At 40.6% G+C, this 27637-nt stretch overlaps 1 protein-coding gene across 1 annotated transcript in view; it reads left to right on the top strand.

The window, feature by feature from the left end:
- LOC126323250 (ubiquitin-protein ligase E3B) overlaps positions 1 to 27637 on the top strand; it is a 280679-nt gene that overhangs the window by 60955 nt on the left and 192087 nt on the right. Inside the window, exons 4-6 of the mRNA XM_049994667.1 lie at positions 1787 to 1975; positions 12243 to 12434; positions 20472 to 20889. Of these exons, the coding sequence (XP_049850624.1) occupies positions 1787 to 1975; positions 12243 to 12434; positions 20472 to 20889 (799 nt within the window). The remainder of the gene's footprint in view (positions 1 to 1786; positions 1976 to 12242; positions 12435 to 20471; positions 20890 to 27637) is intronic.

The raw sequence follows: 27637 nt of genomic DNA, 5'->3' as shown, positions 1-27637 counted from the left end.
CTTTCAGTGACCTCAACATAACATCATCAAAGAAATTTAGAAAAAAGCAAGCACTTTTTACTTTGCAGGTACTTATTTTGCAAGTTGGATTTCCTATTATTGTCTGAACAACTGAGCCTGTTTTTGCTGACTTGAACAGAAATAAATAATAGACTATGTACCGAACCAAACAGCCATGTGCTCCAAGCTATATGTAAAATAAATAAAATTTCCCCACTCTTAATTTGTGCATTTCTTTTGATTTGGTTTTTTTCCAGTGATTGAGTCTCAAACTTAAAAAACGAAATTGCTTTACTTTACTCATATACTGATACGTCTGTTCTACAACAGTATTTGAAAGTAGACTGAGGCTAAAATTCTTAAAAGTGAAATTATTCATTAATAAACTGGCTGTAACTATTCAATTAGTTTCTCATGACACTCGGTTAGCATATAAGGGAAGAAAAAAGGAACAAGGACCCTGCTTGGTAACAATGTCTGAAGTCGATGAGGACACAATCACCCTAAGTTTAACTGATTATTATTTAAATAAATTTTATCAATCAAATCACATTCAGTTGTGCTGCTGGGTTAGCCGTTAATACTTTCTACCAATGAACAGTCTTACTTCAATGCTGTGCATACTGCGAAACTCTGAGCCGCCGACGAATCTGTGTTGCTGGAACTGCTGCTGCTGCTGTTGAAGACGGTAGCATCTTGGGGAGCACGGCTAACTTACAGGAACGTGCAAACGTAATTAATACAACCTCTTCCGCCCATCCACTGTCCTTACTCCTGCTACTAGACATCTGTCCGGCACGCGTACACGGTGCCGCCGAAACGGTACTCCCTACTGCGAGAGTGTTAACACCATACTTCTTCCGCATGCTGGAAGCGCAGGAACCTGTCTCCTCCTCTCCCTGTGCTCTGCGCAACTCCCTACCTGAAGATTTTACAATGCACGAGCACTGCTATTATCATTGCTAATCGATGCAAATAATAATTCCTTTGGCTTTTCCCCGGAGCTTTTAAGTTTCACAGTAAGACACAGATAAATACAATGAAATGTCAACACACTTCTACCTAAGTTTACACATACAGTGAACCAATGTCCTTACTTATTAAAAGAAAGCATATAAATTACAAATATTTTCATAAAATTCAGCAAAACAATTTATGTATCGGTAGCAGGTACCATGCATCCTGCATTTTCGATGTTACACACTGATGCTTGTAATAAACTTAATTTCACTGATAAATGATATACCTCATCGACAACCCTGCTGTCGGATTTGGACTTGATTCTAGTTTTGATGTGACAATATAATGGTAAGACAGAGATAACAAAACCAAATTTTAAACATTGATACATTTCCAGGGACAGCAGTAGTCTCTTACAACGATTTACTAGTTATCAAACTGCAGATTAAAGGTGAAGAAATTGCAGAAAAGTGGGAAATTAACGAGATAAGACCTACATAAATTGAACGCACTGGAGGCTGTTGAGAGTTTCAGAGTTCAGAGATGAAATAGGGATGACAGCAGAGGATCAGATAAGTAAAGAAGGAAAGACCTTGTGCAAGACCCTGAATAACACAAAGTGATATTTAATCCACATGCCATAACCCCTCTAGACAAGCTGCAGAACCGAGTGTGCACGCGCAAGCATGAGTATGAGCAATTTAGTTCAAAAAAGGACTACAAAGTTGTCATTCTTGTTTATGTGACTTTTGACGAAAATAGATTTTCATTTTTTATGTTCTTGTTCTAGTTTTGCAGTTATTGACTCCTCTTTTTTTTTTTTCAGACACTGTTGATACGAGGTCTTGGACGTTCAAAAGTGACACTGAAACATGTGTCACTATCAGCAATTATAACATTAGCACTGCGGCCACTAGTATCTGCAAATTTTTCAGAGAAACTGATGACAATGTTTTTAATACATATTTTGTGTGTGCCAGGTCTAATTCTACATTTGCAGAACCTAGCTCCTGAGGTAATAACTAATTTTGCTATGTACTTATTTTCACATTTGTCGAATGTACGGGGCCCTTGTCATTGACTTAGTGTGCAGAAGACAGTGCTTGGGATTATGACCTCTTGATTTTGTGTGGCAGTGAATGTGTAACTGAGGCACCTATACTCTAATTTAAACCTGGCTTGAAACTAACTGTTTGTAGCAGTATGTTTTGTACTGTTATCAGTACCTGCTAGCAGACAGCAGGTAGCACTTAAAAATTAATAGTAACATAATCATGATTTGCAAAAAAAAAAAAAAAAAGTTATTGTCCTTTTCTAAGTGCCTCTTGCTTTCAGTGAGTAATGATATTTCCTCATACAATTACTTTTGCTCAGCCATAGATCTTCCATTGTTTAATTTTTAACAAAACAATGGAAAATTCAGGATGGAATGCCATATGGATCCTTCCCACCGACACCAGCTTTTCTGAATTGTGCAGGTGGGAACTTTACCTGCAGTACAACCTACGTTCCCGTAACCCTCCTCGCCTCAACCTTCGTTAGTCACTGTCGTCACCCATCCAGCCCCTGCTCTGTTCCCATTCCAGCACTACACAGCCATCAGCCGTCATTCCACAAGCCCCACCATACTATCCCTCCCCCTCCCCACCCCAGCCTCCTCCTCACCCCCACCCATTCGTCACTCCCGTCATGCACTGGTGGTGCTGCTGCTCACAGTGTGATTTCAGCTGCCTGAGATTGCAGTCGTGTGTGAGTTGTGTTTGCATGTGCTGTGTGTGTGTGTGTGTGTGTGTGTGTGTGTGTGTGTGTGTTGGTGTGTGTGTGTGTGTGTGTGTTGTTGTTGTTGAAGTTGTTGAAGGCCAATGGTCGAAAGCTTTAATTGTGAATGTCTTCTTGTTGTGCCTGTCATGACTCAGCATCTCCTCTGTATTCGTTACTTTTTGTAATGTGTGTGGTGAGTATGTTCTTTTTTGAAGGGGGATGGAGTGAATACATATTTTACAGTTAAGTAATATTATTCTTGTAGACATGTTGAGATCTTAAAACTAAAACCTGTCTTTTTTCACAATTCTTGTGTAGTCATTATTAAATTAATTACTACTGTACCTCTGACCTGTTGTTGGCCAGGTTTAAGGGGGAAAAAAGGGGTTCAGCCACCCATAATCCTGTGGTGTTTGTATAATGAATGTGCCACATTATGTAAATTACAGGCAGTGCAGTAGAGTGAGTGAATGACACTCACTCATCAATAGCTTGCATCATATTTGGGAAACCCAGTAGTGTGCATTGGTGCCTGGTGCTGTGAGACTTGCCGCTGTGTAGTGACTTTTACTGTGTCTGGCAGTGGACTTTCGTGTGTCTCAGGGCTCAGATCTCTTGTCTCGGTTGTCAACATTCTGAGGATGACAGAAACCTCTGCTACTAATTCTTCTAAAAAGTATGAACACATGCCCCAGCAAACAAGCCCAGCTGCTTAGTCTGCCCAAAGTACCATAAGAAAACCAGTGGAAACATTTTAAAGCAGTGTCATTTATTTTGACATTTAACAAATTATTGCTTCCATAATTCATTGCACTGCAAGGTATATTCTTAGCTATTGAATCCACTCATATATGTTGGATGGTGGCACTGTAGTCTTACTACACTGGCATATATGGAAAAGCAGCATGAGAACATAGTGTTCATCCTGAGGACCCTGTGTTACTTATTCTGGAGTCTTCTTAGGTTTCAGTCTGAAGATTCTTCTTCTCCAGTCCTCTCTGTTCCCTGTTACTCTTTTCACTTCTTCACTTGAGCATGCTCTTATCACATCCAATCCATTAGGAGTTTTGGATTTTAGGTCTCTTCCTTTCTTTCCTCAGGTGGTTCCATCCACTGTGTTAACAAGAAAACTGTTGACACTGGAGGTGGCCAGTTAATCAATATCTTATTTTCTGTAGTGAGCAGATCTTTCAAATTCTTCTCCAGCACCGCCTTTCAAATGCCTCCAGAAATGCCTTGTCACATGCACCAATAGCCCACATTTCGGAGTCGTGCAAGGCCACACTCGAGACAAAACCATTAATAAATCAGTTTTTGATCTATACAACTAGATTCTTTGCTGTAAGTGGTACCTTTTTCTTTTAATAGGCTGCTTTAGCCCGTGTAATTGAGCTATTTACGTAAGCTGAACATCAAAGTAGTTAAAGGTACTTGTCTGAATGGTATATCATTAATTATAATGCCAGCTGTGATATGTTGTTGGTTACATATCATTAATTTGGATTTCTTTGTACTAATTTTCCTGTCATATTTTTCCTAGAAGATCATGTTCATTCTTCAAATTTCCTTTTCTTTCAGTTGCCCATCGTTATACTTAATAATAGCTATGTCATCAGCAAATCTTATTATTTTGGTTTCCATTCTCTTAGTTTTCAACCCCTTCCATATCCTTTTTACATTTTCCTCAACGCCTCTGTCAGTATATGTGTTGAACAAATTAGTGACAATTTGTGTGTTAGAAGTACTCTTTTCTCCTTGCCTTTTGACTGTATGATGCCTCTCTGCTTTTTATACAATTTATATACAATTCAGCTGTCTCCAAACTGTAGATCAGTGCTAGACATAATCTTCACTAAACCATTGTCAGAGGGTTTTTGCAGGTCTACAAATGCAATAAATAATGGCTTTCTTACATCTAGCAATTTGTCCATAATCTGTCGTAACACTGTGATAGCTTTCCTCGTGTCTCTGTGCTGTCTAAATCCAAACTCATGACGAGGCTGGTCAGCAGTTCACGTGCTACTGGTATGTACATCTGTGGAAAGTGATTGAAAGACAGTGAAACTGGGAGTAGGTGCCAAGTTGTTGGAAATTTTGTGCCTTTTCACCACTCATAGAGTTTGGAGGCCTACCTGTTCGGTAAAGTGGGATAGGCAGTGATGCTGTAGGTACGAGAGTTTCAGTGCTCAGTGTTGAATGTGCTGATCCAGTGATATCATCAGGTACAGTTACAGTGGTTACTGCTGCTGTTTGTGGTGGTGGTGGGGAGGGCTGTGGGATGGGCATCAATCCAAACATTGGTTTGATGCATCTTACCACACTAGTCGATCCTGTACAATCTTCTTTATCTCAGCTTATTTACTGCTACCTACATCCATTTCAACAAGCTTACTGTGCACAAGCCTATGGCCCCCTCTACAAGTTTTACTCCCCACATTTTCATCCATTACTATACTGACTGTTCCTTGATGCCACAAGATATATCCTATCAAAACTGATCCCCTTTAGTCCAATTCTAGCATAAATTTCATTTTCCTCATTAGTTATTCAGTGTACCCCCATCTTATCTTCAGCATTCTTCTATAGCACCACATTTCAAAAGCTTCTATTTTTACCTGTGTCAACTGATTATTGTCCTCATTTCGCTTTTGTACACGGTTACACTGTAGACAAATACCTTTGGGAAAGACTTTCTAACACTTAAATTTATGTTAGACGTTAGCATATTCCACAGTTTCAGAAATATTTGTCCTACTGTTGCCAGACTACATTTTATGTTCTCTCTACAGGCATCTTCAGTTATTTTTCTACCCAAATAGCAATACTCTTCTATTACTTTTAGTATCTTATTTGCTGATCTAATTCCCGACCATTGCCTGAGTTCATCAGGCCATGGTAATGGAAATGAGTAATTCACTCTTTGAGGATTCACTATTGATTTGAAATCAGCACACGGTCTTAATTTGTCAGACAGTTTCATAATGCACTGGAGTGATTGCCTTTGTCCTGTCAGGTTAACAATTGTTGCACCACTTATTCTCTACCTACCTGAGAGGTTGGCTGTTCCCAACAAAACCGAGGTTGTGTAGTTGCCTTCAGTATAATTTACACTTCAAAATTGGTTGATTTACATAGGCTGTTCTGAAAAAGTTCACTGAATTCAGCACAGAGTTTTGAAACACTGTCCTAAAGTACAGAAAAATTCGCAGAAAGTGCGTTGTCCTGTATTGCATCCCCCAAAAATATTGAACAAATCAGTATCACAAATGTCTCGACTGTCCTTTGAATGCAATACTTTGAATGAAACTATCTTTGTAACATTGTGAAAAATGGCAAATCAATACAAGAGAAAAGCAGCCAAAGTTGCCAATTTTACTTTAATTTACTTGACTAATTTTGGATCGGGGCCCATTTTGGAATCATCCATATAGTCAGTATCGTATAAAGTCATATATCTGGATGATTTGAAAATGGGCCATGACCCAAAAGTAGTCATCAAGTAAATGAAAGTTAAATTTGCAACTTTCGTCATTTTTCCATTGTAGTGATTAATGCAATTTGCTACCCTGCAATTACTCCAGCATACTGTAAGATCATAAGAATTGGGATTTTGTGATCATTGTAAACTGAGAGGGTTGTCTGTGACTTGTTCAATTAATGCTTTCCTAACAGTTCACACATGTGTCTGTTCAAAACTGTCACTTAAGCTCCCATGTTTAATTGCATGTGTGCATTTTGCAATTAGCAATCTACAAAATGTCAAAAACTTAAGTTTTTTGGTTGCCAAATATGAGAAGAGTTCGGTGATTTCTTTGACGTTGATTACGACACTGACTTCACAAAATGATTAATACTAAATGGCTTTGAAAGTACGACATTGACATTCCTACACTCGCTCTTAAGATAAGGAACAGATTGCTTGTTTGACTTTCAGTTTTGCAGACATACTGATTGTACATGTCAGTGCTTGCCTCAGCAGAATACTAATTGTACATGTCGGTGCTTGCCTCAGCGAAAACACTTTGTGTCACAGGAGAGGTACGACTGCTGCTTCTGTGATATAAAGCACGGAGGACAAGATTTAACTCCTCATGCTAACTCGCCAGCACACCAGTGTAGTCTAGCACTAGCTATGACTTGGCGTCACACGGTGCGCAAACTGGTCGCGCAACCTGTATGCTTTCATCCCTGTTTGCAGGCACGTGGCATAGCAAGGAAAGTCAGTTGAGCAGAGATGAATTGTAGTGACAATATGGTCCACAAACAGGGAAATGTGAAGACAGTCTTAGTCGAACACTCTTCTAAGAGCTCTGAGACTCTATTAATTTCAACACTTGCTTCAAACTTGGGTCCAGATAGTTTGGTATTTGCCCTCTGAATCTAGAATCAGACTCATTGTGGGTATTAGCATCTTGAATTGTCATATTCTGCTATATCTACCAAATTCATACGTTCACTTGTTCATCAAAGTATTTGTCTAACGCAGCAGTCAATTCATTGTAGTATACACTTTCAGGTTGGGTGGTGCGAAAGAATTTACACGCAAATTTGTGTATTTTGATGTCTAGTGTTGCCAAAAAATTGAGGTTTTCTGTCCATAATCGGATATGATGTGCAGTGAAATGAGTGTTGAGCTGAGCACGGAATTCCAGCCAGTGTTCCTGCTGTGTCTCGAATGTCTGAAGCTTTGGTGCCCAGACAGGAGGTGCCTGTTGTGGTGCCACTTGAGATGCAGCAAATGATGTAGATTTTTTTGGAATGGCACACTTGCATTATTCATCCAACAAGTTGTTGAATTTGCAGGGCCTGCAACTGAAGATCTTGACTTAGAGACATTTCCTGCAGTACATTGGAAATGGTGTAGTATACAATAGCAACTGAATAAAAATAAAATGTAAACACTGGAGCTGTAAAGAATGTGCAAATTAGAAGTCACTGAAAAGAATAATAATAATAATAATAAATCTGCATCTGTAAAAGAAAACAATGAAAATAGCAAGTTGCAGGTCAGGATGTTGTGAAGCACAAAAAGGTCAGTACACAAGCAATGAAACAGATAAGAAACACACACTGTTGTTGTTGTGTTACTTTGTCAGCAAGGCACAAATCCAGCAACTTGCAAACATCTCATCAGCGCCATTTTTTTTATTGTGTAGTGATGCTTGGGTTAAAGGCAGAAGGCAGAGAATGAGAGACACAACAACTGTTAGGTAAAAATTGTTTACTTAACTCAGAGAGGTGCAAGAACACAAGTCCTGGTGGATCCAGTCACAAAATCTAGTGTGTCCTGGTCTGTAGCCAAGTATTAATACACTGTAGCCACTGAGAGAAAGGCAGAATGCTCGCAGACATAGATCACACTACTGAAGAGGGGTGATGCTGGCTTGTGGTGGCCTCTTATCTACTTAGATAGTGGCACACTGAAGTGGGTGTGTCTATAGGGTGGCTGTCAGTCAGCAGCCATGATTGCTGTGTACCTGCCTCTCGTGGCAGTACTAGGAATGTCTAGTGCTAACCTATGTCTTACAAAGTGACATGCGGATCTGTGGTGAGCGACTAAACTCATATGGCTACGCTTTTACTTTGTACTATCTCTACACCTGGATAACTTCCTTCTTCTTCCAAGTGTAAAATTCTAAAGTTATTGCTTAATAAATCCCCTTTCTCAGGCCATTTTATTTCAATTACTCCTAGCATGTGTATGTCATGTTTAGCCCTCTCCTCTTTTACATTGTCTAGCTTTCCAGGGATCTTTTGTTGCTTTCGAAATAATGCCTGTTACTTCTTTCACTTCTTGCACACTTTGTTCCTTACAACAGCCGGTTCAGAATTGGGTTCTGTTTTATCTCCAGATTATTTAGCTACAAAGCCCACCATCACTGCCACAGAGCATGTCTTGCTGTATACCCACTCTTCTGCCCCACCCCCACCCCCACCCCCACCCCCTCCCCCACCCCCACCCGCACTCTTACCACCACCACCACCACCACCACCACCACCTCCTACGAAGATACATGGATGCCGTTAGTACTAAGTGCAAGGTGTCTGCTTATCCTGGGCGACGTTCGGTCCCCACATCTGTTAGCCGCTCACTGTAGGTGCCGATATGTATTCTATATTCAAAAATGCAAAATACTTAAAATGTTACTGCAACATTACTTTTCAATTTATTTTGTGATTGCCAGAAAACTCATAAAGAATGTTATCACCATGATAAAAATAGAGGCTTGTGATGCTGGAATGACTGCTGCATCTGTTAGTGTTGTTACAAGTCCAGTTCGGTACAAGGTCAGTGATGTTGTTTTCCTGCGTCTCCAGTGCCTGTAGAGGGACAGGTTATGTTAATGGCTACTTGATTAGAGTGTACAGGAAAAGAGAAAATAGTTTGAAACTAGGCCATCATGTTCAAGTAAAACTAAGTATACAACATAAAACGGTGTTTAAAGATAGAGAACAGATTCACAGCTGTCAGACCATGCTGCACTATCTGTACATCTTATGGATCAGAAGAATGTGCTGGGTGGTACAGCTACTCATAAAATGAGCTCACTTTTGCAATGTCTGAGATTAAAATTGTATAGGACACAGCTAATTTCTTTTGTCTCTTTTTCCCATCTGAGCTGCTCTTTCTCTAATGACCTCTTCAGTTGCAGGATGATAACCTTAATCTTCCTTCCTAATGGCTCTGATGATGGCTTTACAACACAAGCAACCTTACTGCTACACATAACATGTAAAACATTGGCAGAGAGCCCACTAGAATAGCGACCACCTGCAACAGCTCTATTGATGCACTGGTTTATAATAATTTCACTACACTACTGAATGTTCAAAATATATCAAATGGGTCGCCAGACCACCAAGAGCTTATTGAAATTGAAGTTGCCATGTTCTTATAGTGTGCTTTAGGCCCAACTGATCAATGATCTGCCTCTGAATATATCTAAAGCATTACTTAATTTTTTTGTAGATGTAACAAATCTCCTTTTCCAAATTCTGTAGGTTCAAAGAATGAGCAGTGAGTTAACTGACTCCATTAACAAACTAATTTCCTTGGTGTACAATAATACCCTACTGTTAAATGAAAGCAAAGCTGCACATACACTACTCAGTGCTCCAAAAAGGACCCTACCTCTACAGATCCCATAATAAAAAGTGATGCAACAATAGAACAAGTGAAGGATATAAAATTTCTTATGCTGTGGGTGCTTATAATTTGTTGTACCACAGGAAAGCTGTTCAAAAGATCAAGTAGTTTGTGCTAGGCTTTTCAAATCCTTTGACATTTCTGTGATGTCACAGCCCTAAAGACAATTTATTTTGCATTAGTGCTTTCAACTATCTCTTATGGCAACCAGGTTATTGGGCTCAATACATACGAAAATGTTTGTGATGCGAAAGAGGCTCTTAAAGATGATGCAACAGGTGTCTCATCAAATACCCATTAAGCTAGTACTCTAGGGAATTAAAAATATTGCCTGTTCACTAGACTTGTATATAAAAATGGGACCCTTCTAAACAAGGAGCTAGACTTGTTTGAGATGAGTAAGTGTATTTAATTCCAATATTTTGTTGGTGAAAGTACCAGAAACTTAAATCTGATTATTATTTGTTCGGGTTTCTGTCATATGTACATACAGTTTCTTGGTGATGCTTAGGTTTAAATGTTAACATCATTCTCAAACGATTGCATGCATTTCAAGTGTTCATTAGAGAGTAATTCCACTGAGACAGATGAATGGCATCTACGTAATGTAGATCCATACAATAAATATAGTATCACTATAATTCAGAAATGGTACTTTTGACAGACTAGTCTAGCTTACTGTAACTATAATCATACCACATTTGTCATATGGGTCTGTATTATGTTGATACCATGCAAGTGTATGAGTGGAATTATGCTCTAACAAACTTTCAAAATGCAGGTAATGGTTTTGAGCGCAAATGTTAACATTTAGAATTAGTCACCATCAAGAAACTGTATGCAACTGTGACAGGAACCTGAATTAACAATAACTAAGAAGTTGTGTCATTATTATGATACACAGTCAAGTGCAGACGTTCATCTTATGAGACAAATACTGAACAAGAGTCTACATGGGGTAAGAAATATGAGCAGTTTGCTCTACAGCCTTATCAATTCGTAAAAACAGCAGTATAAGTAGGATTGAAGCTAAGAACAGTTTACTTATACTCATCTTAATTAGCCGAAGAATATTTGTGTTTAACTCTACTAAAACTTTTATTATACATACTATTAGCCTTATAATTCTTATGATGTGAAATGATGCAGTATAACTAAATTGTGGTATATGAGCCTGATACCTACAAAAATCAAACAATGGAAAATCCAGGATGGATTGTAACAATATTATGAAAAGGAAATTTGCTACTCAACACATATTGGAGATGCTGAGTTGCTGATAGGCACAACAAAAACTCTGTCACAAATAAAGCTTCTGGCCATTAAGGCCTTCATTGACAATAAATCACACACACAAATTCAACTGCAGGCTCAGGCTCAGGCCATGTGGTTCCAGTTTTGTGTGTGTGTGTGTATGTGTGTGTGTGTGTGTGTGTGTGTGTGTGTCTTCTATTGCCAACACAGGCCTTAATGGCTGAAAACTTTATTTGTGACAGTCTTTTTTTTGTGCCTGTTTGCGACTCAGCATCTGCTCTGTGTTGTGAGCAACAGCCTGATACATACATTACATAATTTTTGGTTAGCTGTGCTGTTGTTGTTCCTGAGACTGGTTTGATGCACCTGTCCACGCTACTCTGTCCTGTGCAAGCTTCTTCATCTCCCAGTACCTACTGCAACCTACATCCTTTGGAATCTGCTTAGTGTATTCATCTCTTGGTCTCCCTCTATGATTTTTACCCCCCCCCCCACACACTGCTCTCCAATAATTGGTGATCCCTTGATGCCTCAGAACATGTCCTACCAACCGATCCCTTCTTCTAGTCAAGTTGAGCTGTGCTATGTAACATTGTTATAATGTTTTCAGCTCTTGTAGTCATGTCATCCTGTTTTGCTTGTAATATCACGGTATGTTTATGATATTCAATGTTCTGAATGTAAACTAAATATACAAACAAATATATGTACATATTTCAGGCCACTGAAGATGACTTGCTGAGAGGAAACACAAAAAATTGTGTTTTGTTCAGTTGCAATTAGATCCCAAAATAAAAATTATCAACATACTGTAGTATTGTAATGTATTTCTGTTAAATGAGGATTCATCTTCAGATCTTTACTACATTCATTATTTAGCAGAAATTGACTTCTTAACAGACGCATTTTAGAGCTGACAGGTCAACTATTTATAATATTAAATAAAAAAGAAATTACTGTCCTATAACAAATTTCATGTGCCACTAGTTGGCACTTTGTGAATATTATAAGTAGTAAAGGCCTGAAGGTGAGTCGTTTAACATAATGTCAGCTGTAGTGCTCTTTGTTACCTGTTATATATCATTTTACATCTGTCTCTATTACTTTGTCGCTATTTTAGTGTGTTTCTGCCATCATCAGCCATGAAATATTTGGCAGAAGTTTGGACCTTCTGAATTTGGAACAGAATACTAGGATAGTATTTAATGTTCTGGAAGGCAACTATGCCCTTTGTCTACTAGCAAATCTGATACACCTTGCCTACATTCAGCGTGAAGATGCCTTACGAGAACTTTATTTCCCAAGTTTTACTGTGAGTATTATTTCAAAGCAGTGAATAGTAAGTGTAAGGAACATTTTGTAATTGTAAATAACAGTGCTAGTGGGATAATAATAATAATAATAATAATAATAATGATGGTGGTAGTAGTAGTAGTAGTAGTAGTAGAAGAGAGGGAAACCGTAACTATGACAACGAGGTCAATGCAGACAGATTTTCCCATTACCTTTTAACTGGTAACTGAATCACATACTACAGGAAACATCACCTTTCACTGACTCTTGTCATTTAGCAAATTAAATATTGTTAATATTGCAAGAGTTTCTTGTTGTAAAATATGTATCATAAGTCAGTCATTTTTGATTTGAAATCAAACAGTAAAAATTCACATAATTACTAAATAATGTGTCTAGACTTAAAGAATCATTACTATGGACACGTGTGAAAATATCTGCAGAGTAGAGAGAAATGATGGGCAGTGTTAGGACCGCTTGTTCCTGGTGCAGATCGCGCCACGACATCCCACAAGAAAATAGTACATGTATTCCTCGTGTCGATTATCATTCTTGATGATTTTGAGGCAGTTTGTACACTTGAGCTTTTTGACAGTCAAGTTTTGCTTAAGGTATTTGGTTGGAATTCTTTGTTTAGTGAAGGATAACACACCTAACGGATTTCCACACTAATGAGCTAAAACATTTTGACCAGCTACTTGACAGTGCGTTGTCCCACCTACGGAATGCAGTGCTACAAAGATTGTGTGTGGCACAGGTTTGTCAAGTTCTCGGTAGGTTCCTGGAGGTACGTGGCACCGAGTGTGTACGCCCAGGTCGTGTGAGTCCTGTAAATTACGGGCCAGTGATTTGTGGGTGCGTGTATGGCCCCACGTAGTAAGAGTTCCAGCCGTGTTCCTTCGGGTTCAGATCGGAACGTCAACCCGATTTAATTATTGTCCTCGTGAAACCACTGTGGCACACTTTTGGCCTAGTGGCACAGACAGTTATCCCATTGCTGCTTTCAGGGAAAATATTGAGCTGGAAGGAATGTGGGTGGTCTACAGCCGTCATGCTGCCTTCGATTACTATCTCGGGTCCTGTGGAAACCCAGAGCCCAGACGAATACCCCCTCCTCCCTGTAGGGTGATACATTCCCCGCCGGCCCACATCCTTGGCGTGGTGCATGTTTGGAGTAGCCGGTTGCCCAGATTACAGGATATTTGCACGTGACTAGCTGTAACGACAAATGTGATGCGTCCGACCCGAAGTAATGTTTCTGTCAATTTACGGTCCAGTCTCATCGGTCCCAAGCCTGCAGCTCTCACTGTTGAAAATGTTGTCGGGTCGACGCTGTGAGAGGGCAGGGGTCACCTATTATGGATATGCGTGTTTAATAATGTGCACCAAATCATCTTGCCTACATCAGCATTGTTCTTTGTCATCAGATGTATCACAAATCACTGTCTGTTGCGCTTTATCAGAATGGATGAGCCTTCAACCTGGGGCTTCTGTGTCGAGGTGTGTACACCTGAACCGTGGCCACCTACACTTGATTTCTCAGTTCTACGACCACTTTCCTTAGATGCTCATCACAGTAGTGTGCAAACAGCTGACCTGTTTCGCCATTTCTGAAAAACTCTTTCCCAGGTGCCAATCCATAATGACGTGCCCCTTGCCAAAGTTGATTATGTCGGTGGAATCCCTCATTTGCTGCTTGTGTCGTTGCCTGCTCTACTTGTGTACTTCTCTCACTATGTCGTGTTCCCTTAACTCCAGCAAGTGACATTCGGCTTTACAGTGGTCAGTGGTTATAATGTTTTGGCTCATCAGCGAATATCTGATTTCTTGATAAAATTGTTTTTAAGTCAGTATTATTTAGTAAAATTGTGTTACATAATTTAAATGTAGATTTTAAGCTAAACATGTGGCATAATAAAATTTGCCGGCCGCTGTGGCTGAGTGGTTCTAGGCGCTTCAACCCGGAACCGCACTGCTGCTGCAGTTGCAGGTTCGAATCCTGCCCCGGGTATGGATATGTGTGATATCCTTAGATTAGTTAGGTTTAAGTAGCTCCAAGCCTAGGCGACTGATGACCTCAGATGTTAAGTCCCATAGTGTTTAGAGCCATTTGAACCACTTGCATAATGAAATTTATTTACAAGAGGAAATGAAAATTATTCACATAAGCTAATTTTATTTTGAAAAAAAGTAAAAATTGTTTACAAAACATGTTTGGATAACAGCCGTTTTTCTGTAAAGTATTGTTTAACAACAATTATATGAAAGAAGAAAATGTTTACGGACACAAATCTGACGTTAGTGTAGTTTAAACCCTTTATGCAGTTGACATTTAGGGTAATAAAACTGATCAGATTGTGTTCCACTAATAGTTTTGTGAACCTTGGAGTGTCACAAAATTAGTAGTTGCATAATTATAAAAAAACTAATAAGTAAATCTTCAGTTTGCTCAACTATTTTGACGTACTTCCCTCCTGTAACATGTGATATCTTCTAGGTACAGATATGATGATATTTCTGTAGCTGTAAATGCACTAAAATTAAAATTTTGTAACTATGAAGTTGCAAAGAGCAGCATGTAAACTATTGATTTATGTAATCAGGACAGCTGTCAGCTGTCCAGTAATAAGTTATTCCTGATGTGCAGTATTTGTTCATGGAAGACATTTAAGAGAACATTAACACAGATAACCATTATGGAAAGATCACTATGATTCCAAGACACTTTAAAAGATGATCAGATAAGTGTGAAATTTCTGGAAATATACGGAACTTAGGATAGACATTGATCCAATAGTGCGCTGGTGTGGATGTCTGTCTGTGACACACTTGAGTGTCAAATGTATCCTCATTATTAATTGTATCCTCATGGTCCACAGAAATTTCTCTCAATTTTTTAAAGATTTTCAAAAGACCAAAGTAAATAATTAGTCATACGTTCATTGTTTGCAAGCTACTGAAAGCCTTCATAGTAAATCTTACATTTATGACAACGAACACAATTTTGATGTAGTATACTCATTTGCCAGTTACTTGTTAACAACTTGTGAGTATTTTGCAGAAACATTAGCATCAGCCCCCCCCCCCCCCCCCCCCTTGCCCCCTGGACCTTGCCGTTGGTGGTTGAGGCTTGCGTGCCTCAGCGATACAGATGGCCGTGCCGTAGGTGCAACCACAATGGAGGGGTATCTGTTGAGAGACCAGACAAACATGTGGTTCCTAAAGAGGGGCAGCGCCTTTTCAGTAGTTGCAGGGGCAACAGTCTGGATGATTGACTGATTTGGCCTTGCAACATTAACCAAAACGGCCTTGCTGTGCTGGTACTGCGAATGGCTGAAAGCAAGGGGAAACTACAGCCGTAATTTTTTCCGAGGACATGCAGCTTTACTGTATGATTAAATGATGATGGCGTCCTCTTGGGTAAAGTATTCCGAAGGTAAAATAGTCCCCCATTCGGATCTCCGGGCGGGGACTACTCAAGAGGATGTCGTTATAAGCAGAAAGAAAACTGGCGCTCTACGGATCGGAGCGTGGAATGTCAGATCCCTTAATCGGGCAGGTAGGTTAGAAAATTTAAAAAGGGAAATGAATAGGTTAAAGTTAGATATAGTGGGAATTAGTGAAGTTCGGTGGCAGGAGGAACAAGACTTTTGGTCAGGTGAATACAGGGTTATAAATACAAAATCAAATAGGGGTAATGCAGGAGTAGGTTTAATAATGAATAAAAAAAAATAGGAGTGCGGGTAAGCTACTACAAACAGCATAGTGAACGCATTATTGTGGCCAAGATAGACACAAAGCCCACGCCTACTACAGTAGTACAAGTTTATATGCCAACTAGCTCTGCAGATGACGAACAAATGAAGAAATGTATGATGAGATAAAAGAAATTATTCAGGTAGTGAAGGGACACGAAAATTTAATAGTCATGGGTGACTGGAATTCGTCAGTAGGTAAAGGGAGAGAAGGAAACATAGTAGGTGATTATGGATTGGGGCTAAGAAATGAAAGAGGAAGCCGTCTGGTAGAATTTTGCACAGAGCCTAACTTAATCATAGCTAACACTTCGTTCAAGAATCATAAAAGAAGGTTGTATACATGGAAGAATCCTGGAGATACTGACAGGTTTCAGATAGATTATATAATGGTAAGACAGATTTAGGAACCAGGTTTTAAGTTGTAAGACATATCCAGGGGCAGATGTTGACTCTGACCACAATCTATTGGTAATGACCTGTAGATTAAAACTGAAGAAACTGCAAAAAGGTGCTCAATTAAGGAGATGGGATCTGAAACCAGAGGTTGCACAGAGATTCAAGGAGAGCATAACTGAACAATTGACAGGAATGGGGGAAAGAAACGCAGTAGAAGAAGAATGGGTAGCTCTGAGGGATGAAGTAGTGAAGGCAGCAGAGGATCAAGTAGGTAAAAAGACGAGGGCTGCTAGAAATACTTGGGTAACAGAAGAAATATTGAATTTAATTGATGAAAAGAGAAAACACAAAAACGCAGTAAATGAAGCAGGCAAAAAGGAATACAAACGTCTCAAAAATAAGATCTACAGGAAGTGCAAAATGGCTAAGCAGGGATGGCTAGAGGACAAATGTAAGGATGTAGAAGCTTATCTCACTAGGGGTAAGATAGATACTGCCTACAGGAAAATTAGATAGACCTTTGGAGAGAATAGAACCACGTGTATGAATATCAAGAGCTTAGATGGCGACCCAGTTCTAAGCAAAGAAGGGAAGGCAGAAAGGTGGAAGGAGTATATAAAAGGTTTATACAAGGGCGATGTACTTGAGGACAGTATTATGGAAATGGAAGAGGATGTAGATGAAGACGAAATGGGAGATAAGATACTGCGTGAAGAGTTTGACAGAGCACTGAAAGACCTGAGTCGAAACAAGGCCCCCGGAGTAGACAACATTCCATTAGAACTATTGACGGCCTTGGGAGAACCAGTCATAACAAAACTCTACCAGCTGGTGAGCAAGATGTACAAGACAGGCGAAATACCCTCAGACTTCAAGAAGAATATAATAATTCCAGTCCCAAAGAAAGCAGGTGCTGACAGATGTGAAAATTACCGAACTATCAGATTAATAAGTCATAGCTGCAAAATATTAACTCGAATTCTTTACAGACGAATGGAAAAACTGGTAGATGCGGACCTTGGGGAGGATCAGTTTGGATTCCGTAGAAATGTTGGAACACGTGAGGCAACACTGACCTCACGACTTATTTTAGAAGAGAGATTAAGAAAAGGCAAACCTACGTTTCTAGCATTTGTAGACTTAGAGAAAGCTTTTGACAATGTTGACTGGAATACTCTCTTTCAAATTCTGAAGGTGGCAGGGGTAAAATACAGGGAGCGAAAGGCTATTTGCAATTTGTGCAGAAACCAGATGGCAGTCATAAGAGTCGAGGGGCATGAAAGGGAAGCAGTGGTTGGGAAAGGAGTGAGACAGGGTTGTAACCTCTCCCCGATGTTATTCAATCTTATATTGAGCAAGCAGTAAAGGAAACAAAAGAAAAATTCGGAGTAGGTATTGAAATTCATAGAGAAGAAGTAAAAACTTTGAGGTTCGCCAATGACATTGTAATTCTGTCAGCGACAACAAAGGACCTGGAAGAGCAGTTGAATGGAATGGACAGTGTCTTGAAAGGAGGATATAAGATGAACATCAACAAAAGCAAAACGAGGATAATGGAATGTAGTCAAATTAAATCGGGTGATGCTGAGGGAATTAGATTAGGAAATGAGACACTTAAAGTAGTAAAGGAGTTTTGCTATTTAGGAAGTAAAATAACTGATGAAGGTCGAATTAGAGAGGATATAAAATATAGACTGGCAATGGCAAGGAAAGCGTTTCTGAAGAAGAGAAATTTGTTAACATTGAATATAGATTTATGTATCAGGAAGTCGTTTCTGAAAGTATTTGTTTGGTGTTTAGCCATGTATAGAAGTGAAACATGGATGATAACTAGTTCGGACAAGAAGAGAATAGAAGCTTTCGAAATGTGGTGCTACAGAAGAATGCTGAAGATAAGGTTGATAGATCACGTAACTAATGTGGAGGTATTGAATAGGATTGGGGAGAAGAGAAGTTTGTGGCACAACTTGACTAGAAGAAGTGATCAGTTGGTAGGACATGTTTTGAGGCATCAAGGGATCACAAATTTAGCATTGGAATGCAGCGTGGAGGGTAAAAAATCGTAGTGGGAGACCAAGAGATAAATACACTAAGCAGATTCAGAAGGATGTAGGTTGCAGTAGGTACTGGGAGATGAAGCAGCTTGCACAGGATAGAGTAGCATGGAGAGCTGCATCAAATCAGTCTCAGAACTGAAGACAACAACAACAACAACAACAACAACAACAACATTAACATTAGCATAGATTTAATATATCAAACAGCAAAAGAATTAGCACATGTAACACTAGTCTTACCACTGTTGGCTCAGTAGTTTTGTGTTACCTTCATTGGTTTGATGTAGCTCTCCAGGTTTGAAATCCTGTACAAGTTTATTCAAACTTTTATAAGTACTGTAATCTACATCCACTTGAGTCTGCATACCATAGTCAAGCTTTTGCCTTCCCCACAATTTTTACCCACCACACTTCCTTCCGTTATTCATTAATACCTGAGCGTATTAGCTAACAAATCTATCCTCGATGCATTAGCACTTGATCTAGCAGTCAGTTCCTGAGCACCCTCCTGTAGCACCACATTTAGAAGTTTCTAATCTTCTCTTCTCTGTACTGTTATTCTCTACAATCAACTTCAGATGCTTTTAGATTTTCTTGATTTTTCCATTGTGTATTTTATCCCTCTTTTACTTCAGCCATTGCCAGTTATTTTGTTAATGAAATAGAAAAAACTGATCCCCCTACTTTTAGTGTCTTATTTCTCAATATGATTCTCTCAGCATCACCAGATTTCTATTATGGCCCACCCTTGTTTTGTCCTTGTTGATGTTCATTGTATAACCTTCTTTTCGAGGCATTATTCGTGCTGTTCAGCTGATCTTCCAAGTCCTCTGCTCACTCTGATATAATTACAGTGTCATTGGTGAATCTTTAAAGTATATACTTCTCGTCTGATGACACATTAATATAAAACTTTCTGTCGAGATCGATATTGGATTTACGATCGGAACAAATCTGAAGTGGTTCGACAGTGCACCTTCTCCTGTAACTTCTGTGATTCCTCTTAAAATGATCAGTGAATTTTGTCAAAAAATATTACAGCACAAAAGGAGAAACATATCTAATACAAGTTCTGCTGTATACAAAAAACAGGGGTAGAAAGTTAAAGAAAACTGAACTATCTATTTACACTGGTGTATCACAGCACAAGTAGAAAATTAGAACTAAGCCTTAAAGAACTGATATAGGCAATTTTTTATTTATGAATAGGATTATTGGTGAGTTGGAACAGATTGCTTGCATTCTGTACATGAATGCATAGTTTTAAATTTAGTCTTGTGTTTTGGTTTTTCTATGTTTTTCAGTTTGACAATTTAATAACTTAAATCTTGCAAGTTTCCAATTTGAAAACTATTCTTATTACAACTGTAGCAATAAATAATGAAAATAAAAAAATCTGATGAATTATAATGTGTGAAAATGCACAGTTGTTAAAACCATTGAATTGTACTTATAATGTGCAATGCCCTGATCCCTACCCAACCATCTTGACGCAAGCTCCCCTTTCGCTCAATGTAAATATGAGAATTCTTACCAAGAAAATGAAGTGGCAAGTTTCCTTACCTACCCTTTTTCCAGCTGAAATTGCATCCAGCCTCTAATGACCTATAGTGTCAAAGCAATTATTTCTATCTTTCTTTCTTTCTTTCTTTCTTTCTTTCTTTCTTTCTTTCTTTTTTGTTTCAATTGTAGAGAAATTTGCCATCGATATGTGATCTAGAGGAAAATTCCATTTAACCTTAATAACTATAATGCAAGGAGAATAGAAAATGTCACATTACGTAAGCAGTTTTTGTAAGGTATAGCGATTTGCACTTACTTCCTTGTTTCTCTATTAATTTTCAGTTTGTGGTGACTCGACTTTTAGAGAGTTGCCAACATTATGTCACGAGCAAGCAGTCAAATTTAACTCACTGGCATCCAGTACTAGGCTGGTTCGCACAGGAGACGGACAGTGCACTAATGGAGTCGATACCTCATGTAAGGTCACAGTTGCAACTGTTGTGGTCGAGTCCGATGGTGTCTGCACTGCTGGGGCATGTTCTAGAAGAAGCAGAGCCACCAGAAACCTCTGATGGTGTACCACAGGCAGTCGGTGGGACTGGACTACTGAGGCGGGCGCTGCTTGAGCACCGTGGGGCCTGCCACTCTGCCGGCCGAAACCGCCTCGGCAGTGCAGAATGCTCCAAAGTTGCACTCGTCTGCTCCCTCTACCAGACTGCTCTCGCGACCCTTACCCAGCTGAGACTGGAAGTTCTTACAGGTGAGTCATTAGTGGCCCTGCTTTAGCAGGCAATGTCTGATTATGCTATGTGTCGTGTCAGTTAATAATACTCAACTGTCACGGTGAATTTAATCTTTTCTATTTATGTGAACAGTACAAATACAGAGATTGGCATGTCAATAAATGCAAGCATGTTAACTGTGTTAGGTAAGTAAGTATTGCCAACGTGGAACATAGTAGCAATGGTTTGTGCTAGTACTCTCCTACTTCAGAACTACTGAAGAACTATCCTAAGTAAATTCAAACCTCAGTGTTACTCATTCGCAAATATAGGATTTTAATACCTTTCATTCTGTTGTTAAGACTCACAGAATATGTAGCAAGCAGGCCCTAGGCGCATACAAATGTTATACAATTTTATGTATAATGGAGAATCTTGTATATCTAAAAACAAAGATGTTAAAAACAAAGATTCCAAGACTTACCAAGAGGGAAAGCACCAGTAGACAGGCACAATAAATAACACACACACAAAATTTCTAGCTTTCGCAACCAACGGTTGCTTCTTCAGGAAAGCGGGAAAGAGAGGGAAAGACGAAAGGATGTGGGTTTTAAGGGAGAGGGTAAGGAGTCATTCCAATCCCGGGAGCGGAAAGACTTACCTTAGGGGGAAAAAAGGATAGGTATATACTCACGCACGCACGCACGCGCGCGCGCTCACACACACACACACACACACACACACACACACACACACACACACACATCCATCCATACATATACAGACACAAGCAGACATATTTAAAGGCAAAGAGTTTGGGCAGAGACGTCAGTTGAGGCGGAAGTGCAGAGGCAAAGATGATGTGGAATGACAGGTGAGGTATGAGTGGCGGCAACTTGAAATTAGCAGAGGTTGAGGCCTGGTGGATAACGAGAAGAGAGGATATATTGAAGGGCAAGTTCCCATCTCCCGAGTTCGGATAGGTTGGTGTTGGTGGGAAGTATCCAGATAACCCGGACGTGTAACACTGTGCTAAGATGTGCTGGCCGTGCTCCAAGGCATGTTTAGCCACAGGGTGATCCTCATTACCAACAAACACTGTCTGCCTGTGTCCATTCATGCGAATGGACAGTTTGTTGCTGGTCATTCCCACATAGAAAGCGTCACAGTGTAGGCAGGTCAGTTGGTAAATCACGTGGCTCTGCCTTTGATCGTGTACACCTTCTGGGTTACAGGACTGGAGTAGGTGGTGGTGGGAGGGTGCATAGGACAGGTTATACACCGGTTACAAGGGTAGGAGCCAGATGGTAGGGAAGATGGTTTGGGGATTTCATAGGGATGAACCAAGAGGTTCCGAAGGTTAGGTGGACGGCAGAAAGACACTCTTGGTGGAGTGGGGAGGATTTCATGAAGGATGGATCTCATTTCGGGGCAGGATTTTAGGAAGTCGTATCCCTGCTGGAGAGCCACATTCAGAGTCTGATCCAGTCCCGGGAAGTATCCTGTCACAAGTTGGGCACTTTTGGGGTTCTTCTGTGAGAGGTTCTGGGTTTGAGGGGATGAGGAAGTGGCTCTGGTTATTTGCTTCTGTACCAGGTCTGGAGGGTAGTTGTGAGATGCGAAAGCTGTTTTCAGGTTGTTGGTGTAATGGTTCAGGGATTCAGGACTGGAGCAGATTCGTTTACCACGAAGGCCTAGGCTGTAGGGAAGGGACCGTTTGATATGGAACGGGTGGCAGCTGTCATAATGGAGGTACTGTTGCTTGTTGGTGGGTTTGATGTGGACGGATGTGTGAAGCTGGCCATTGGACAGATGGAGGTCAACGTCAAGGAAAGTGGCATGGGATTTGGAGTAGCACCAGGTGAATCTGGCGGAACCAAAGGAGTTGAGGTTGGAGAGGAAATTCAGGAGTTGTTCTTCACTGTGAGTCCAGATCATGAAGATGTCATCAATAAATCTGTACAACTCTACATACAAAGTTTGCCAATGTAATCCCATTTCTGATGTCCAGGCAGAGCTTCAAGGAATCCTCAGAACCTTAGGCCCCCTACAAAACTTTTCGCCTGACTCCATCAAACTCCTGACCCCACCGACACCTCGCACTCCTACCTTCTACCTACTTCCTAAATTTCGCAAACCCAAACATCCCGGCCGCCCCATTGTAGCTGGTTACCAAGCCCCCACAGAATGTATCTCTGCCTACGTAGATCAACACCTTCAACCCGTTTACATGCAGTCTCCTATGCTTCATCAAAGACACCAACCACTTTCTCGAACGCCTGGAATCCTTACCCAGTCTGTTACCCCCGGAAACCATCCTTGTAACCATTGATGCCACTTCCCTATACACAAATATCCCGCACGTCTAGGACCTCACTGCAGTGGAGCACTTCCTTTCACGCCGATCACCCACCACCCTACCTTAAAACCTCTTTCCTCATCGCCTTAGCCAGCTTCATCCTGACCCACAACTTCTTCACTTTTGAAGGCCAGACATATCAACAATTAAAGAGAACAGCCCATGGGTACCAGGATGGCCCCCTCGTATGCCAACCTATTTATGGGTCGCTTAGAGGAAGCCTTCTTGGTTACCCAATCCTGCCAACCCAAAGTTTGATACAGATTTATTGATGAAATCTTCATGATCTGGACTCACAGTGAAGAACAATTCCAGAATTTCCTCTCCTACCTCAACTCCTTTGGTTCCATCAGATTCACCTGGTCCTACTCCAAATCCTATGCCACTTTACTTGACGTTGACGTCCATCTGTCCAATGGTCAGCTTCATACATCCGTCCACATCAAACTCACCAACAAGCAACAGTACCTCCATTATGACAGCTGCCACCCATTCCATATCAAACGGTCTCTTCCCTAAGGCGTAGTCCTTCATGGCAAACGAATCTGCAACAGTCCTGAATCCCTGAACCATTACACCAACAACCTGAAAACAGTTTTCGCATTCCACAACTACCCTCCCGACCTGGTACAGAAGCAAATAACCAGAGCCACTTCCTCATCCTCTCAAACCCAGAACCTCTCACAGAAGAACCCCAAAAGTGCCCCACTTGTGACCGGATACTTCCCGGGACTGGATCAGACTCTGAATGTGGCTCTCCAGCAGCGATACGACTTCCTACAATCCTGCCCTGAAATGTGATCCATCCTTCATGAAATCCTCCCCACTCCACCAAGAGTGTCTTTCTGCCGTCCACCTAACATTCGTAACCTTTTGGTTCATCCCTATGAAATCTCCAAACCACCTTCCCCACCCTCTGGCTCCTACCCTTGTAACCGCCCCCCGGTGTAAAACCTCTCCTATGCACCCTCCCACCACGACTTGCTCCAGTCCTGTAACCCGGAAGGTGTACACGATCAAAGGCAGAGCCACGTGTGAAGGCACCCAAGTGATTTACCAACTGACCTGCTCGCACTGTGACGCTTTCTATGTGGGAATGACCAGCAACAAACTGCCCATTCGCATGAATGGACACAGGCAGACAGTGTTTGTTGGTAATGAGGATCACCCTGTGGGCTAAACATGCCTTGGTGTACGGCCAGCACATCTTGGCACAGTGTTACACCGTCCGGGTTATCTGGATACTTCCCACCAACACCAACCTATCCGAACTCCGGAGATGGGAACTTGCCCTTCGATATATCCTCTCTTCTCGTTATCCACCAGGCCTCAATCTCCGCTAATTTCAAGTTGCCGCCACTCATACCTCACCTGTCATTCCACATCATCTTTGCCTCTGCACTTCCGCCTCGACTGACGTCTCTGCCCAGACTCTTTGCCTTTAAATATGTCTGCTTGTGTCTGTATATGTATGGATGGATATGCGTGTGTGTGTGTGTGTGTGTGTGTGTGTGTGTGTGTGTGTGTGTGTGCGCGCGCGCGTGTGTTTACGCGCTCGCTAGTATATACCTATCCTTTTTTCCCTCTATTATATTCATATCATTAAGGAGAATCTTGTATGTATGACAATACATGTTTACTGCTTGCTTATTATTTTTGACTGTGCCTAATGGCATATTAATTTTAGGAACCTGATACTGGGATTTTGTCATCTCAAAACTTGGTGTGTTTAAATAAGTTACACATCTGGACAACTGTTGCATCTTACTTTGTACTGAATTATCACCGTGCCCGGAAATGAACATCTACCCACAAACCTTCACATGCTTAACATCCTTATGGAAGATCTGCTTGTAATACTCAGTATACAGGAACAGATCAGATAGATTTCATCACTTTATTCTTTTACCTCTTAACAGTTTATTTGACTTGACTATTATGTGTTCTGCCCAAGGCAGGTCTTTATGTGGTTGATTTTGATGTTCTCCTATCCTCTGCTGTTCTCTTCATTTTCAAAGATCTTCCATTTTCTTTAATGTCACCAACCATCTTACATCTTCTCCTTTCTTTCATTCTTCTCCCATACACCAACCCTTCCAATGCATTTACCATCAAACAGTCCTGTCACAACACGTGGCTGAGTCAGTTCTTCTTTCCTTTCCTTTTCTTATGGCTTCCAGCAGTCTTTGTCTCTCCTCTATTCTTTCCAGCACCTCATTACTCGTCTCAATCTCCTTCTAATTGTTCTTTCCCTCAGTCATTTCATTTCTGGCTTCTACTCTTGTAAATATAAATTTTGTACTAATTTCCTTCCTCCCAATCAATTCCATTCTTAATTTTATCCATTGTTTTTCAGTGTTTCGTCTGCGACTGTTTTACTTTCGGAAAATGAAGAACAAACCGCCTTCAGTCACAAGTTGCGTTTATTTACTGCACTATGCATTTCGAGCCCTGGAGGCTCATCATCAGGTGCTTTTTAGTGATTTACATCTGGTTTTTTTAGTTGTTTGCCTGCTGATATTACATTTTTGTGTTACAACATGGTATATTGTAGATATAAGTTTAACAGTGTTAGTGATATGAAACTAACTTACAGTTTAACATTGTATGATGTCTGCTTCTGTTGTGCAGTTGGTATACACAATACACATCTTTAATTTTGCAGTACATACTGGGCTATATACATTGTCACACACGTTTTCGTACATTGTAGTATCAGAACATAAACATGCCAAAGATTCTCACTCATACAGTTGTTCTACTTCTAAATATAATCGATTTTTTTTTTTCACAGAAGATAATATGATATAGTATTACTAGTACACAGGTATTATTAAAATAATTATTTGGCGCCATGTGGTAGGTTGTCAGCTGTTTGTAATATTATAGATTTGATTCCTCAGAAAAAAATAAACTTTTAAAAGTTTAACTTTTAATAGTTAAGGTGTAGAAAAAATTGTGGCTGTTAAAATCTGTTTGTTAATTCAAAAAGTTTTCGGAATATTTTTCTTTGTGTAGCATTATTTCTAACTGTTCTAGTACATTAAATAGAAAGAAACTTCCACATGGGAAAAATACATTAAAAACAAAGATTCCAAGACTTACCAAGCTGGAAAGTGCCGGTAGACAGGCACAATAAATAACACACAAACACACACACAAAATTTCTAGCTTTTGCAACCAGTGGTTGCTTTTTCAGGAAAGAGGGAAGGAGAGGGAAAGACGAAAGGATGTGGGTTTTAAGGGAGAGGGTAAGGAGTCATTCCAATCCCGGGAGCGGAAAGACTTACCTTAGGGGGAAAAAAGGACAGGTGTACACTCGCGCGCACACACACACATATCCATCCGCACATACACAGACACAAGCAGACATTTGTAAAGGCAAATAGTTCGGGCTGAGATCTCAGTCGAGGCAGAAGTACAGAGGCAAAGAACTTGTTGAAAGACAAGTGAGGTATGAGCGGCGGCAACTTGAAATTAGCGGAGGTTGAGGCCTGGCAGATATCGAGAAGAGAGGATATACTGAAGGGCAAGTTCCCATCTCCGGAGTTCGGATAGGTTGGTGTTGGTAACACTGTGCCAAGATGTACTGGCCGTGCACCAAGGCATGTTCAGCCACAGGATGATCCTCATTAGTGTAGGCAAGTCAGTTGGTAAATCATGTGGGTGCTTTCAAACTTGGTTCTGCCTTTGATCGTGTACACCTTCCGGGTTACAGGACTGGAGTAGGTGGTGGTGGGAGGGTGCATAGGAGAAGTTTTACACCGGGGGCAGTTGCAAGGGTAGGATCCAGAGGGTAGGGAAAGTGCTTTGGGGATTTCATAGGGATGAACCAAGAGGTTACGAAGGTTAGGTGGACGGCAGAAAGACACTCATGGTGGAGTGGGGAGGATTTCATAAAGGATGGATCACATTTCAGGGCAGGATTTTAGGAAGTCGTATCCCTGCTGGAGAGCCACATTAAAGGTCTGATCCAGTCCCGGGAAGTATCCTGTCACAAGTTGGGCACTTTTGGGGTTCTTCTGTGAGAGGTTCTGGGTTTGAGGGGATGAGGAAGTGGCTCTGGTTATTTGCTTCTGTACCAGGTTGGGAGGGTAGTTGTGGAATGCGAAAACTGTTTTCAGGTTGTTGGTATAATGGTTCAGTGATTCAGGACTGTTGTAGATTCGTTTGCCATGAAGGCCTAGGCTGTAGGGAAGGGACCGTTTGATATGGAATGGGTGGCAGCTGTCATAATGGAGGTACTGTTGCTTGTTGGTGGGTTTGATGTGGACGGATGTGTGAAGCTGGCCATTGGACAGATGGAGGTCAACGTCTAGGAAAGTGGCATGGGATTTGGAGTAGGACCAGGTGAATCTGATGGAACCAAAGGAGTTGAGGTTGGAGAGGAAATTCTGGAGTTGTTCTTCACTGTGAGTCCAGATCAT

The sequence above is a fragment of the Schistocerca gregaria genome, chromosome 1, assembly GCF_023897955.1.
Source record: "Schistocerca gregaria isolate iqSchGreg1 chromosome 1, iqSchGreg1.2, whole genome shotgun sequence".
NCBI classification, from domain to species: Eukaryota; Metazoa; Arthropoda; class Insecta; order Orthoptera; family Acrididae; genus Schistocerca; species Schistocerca gregaria.
This window is presented reverse-complemented; position numbering and strand designations above follow the sequence as displayed.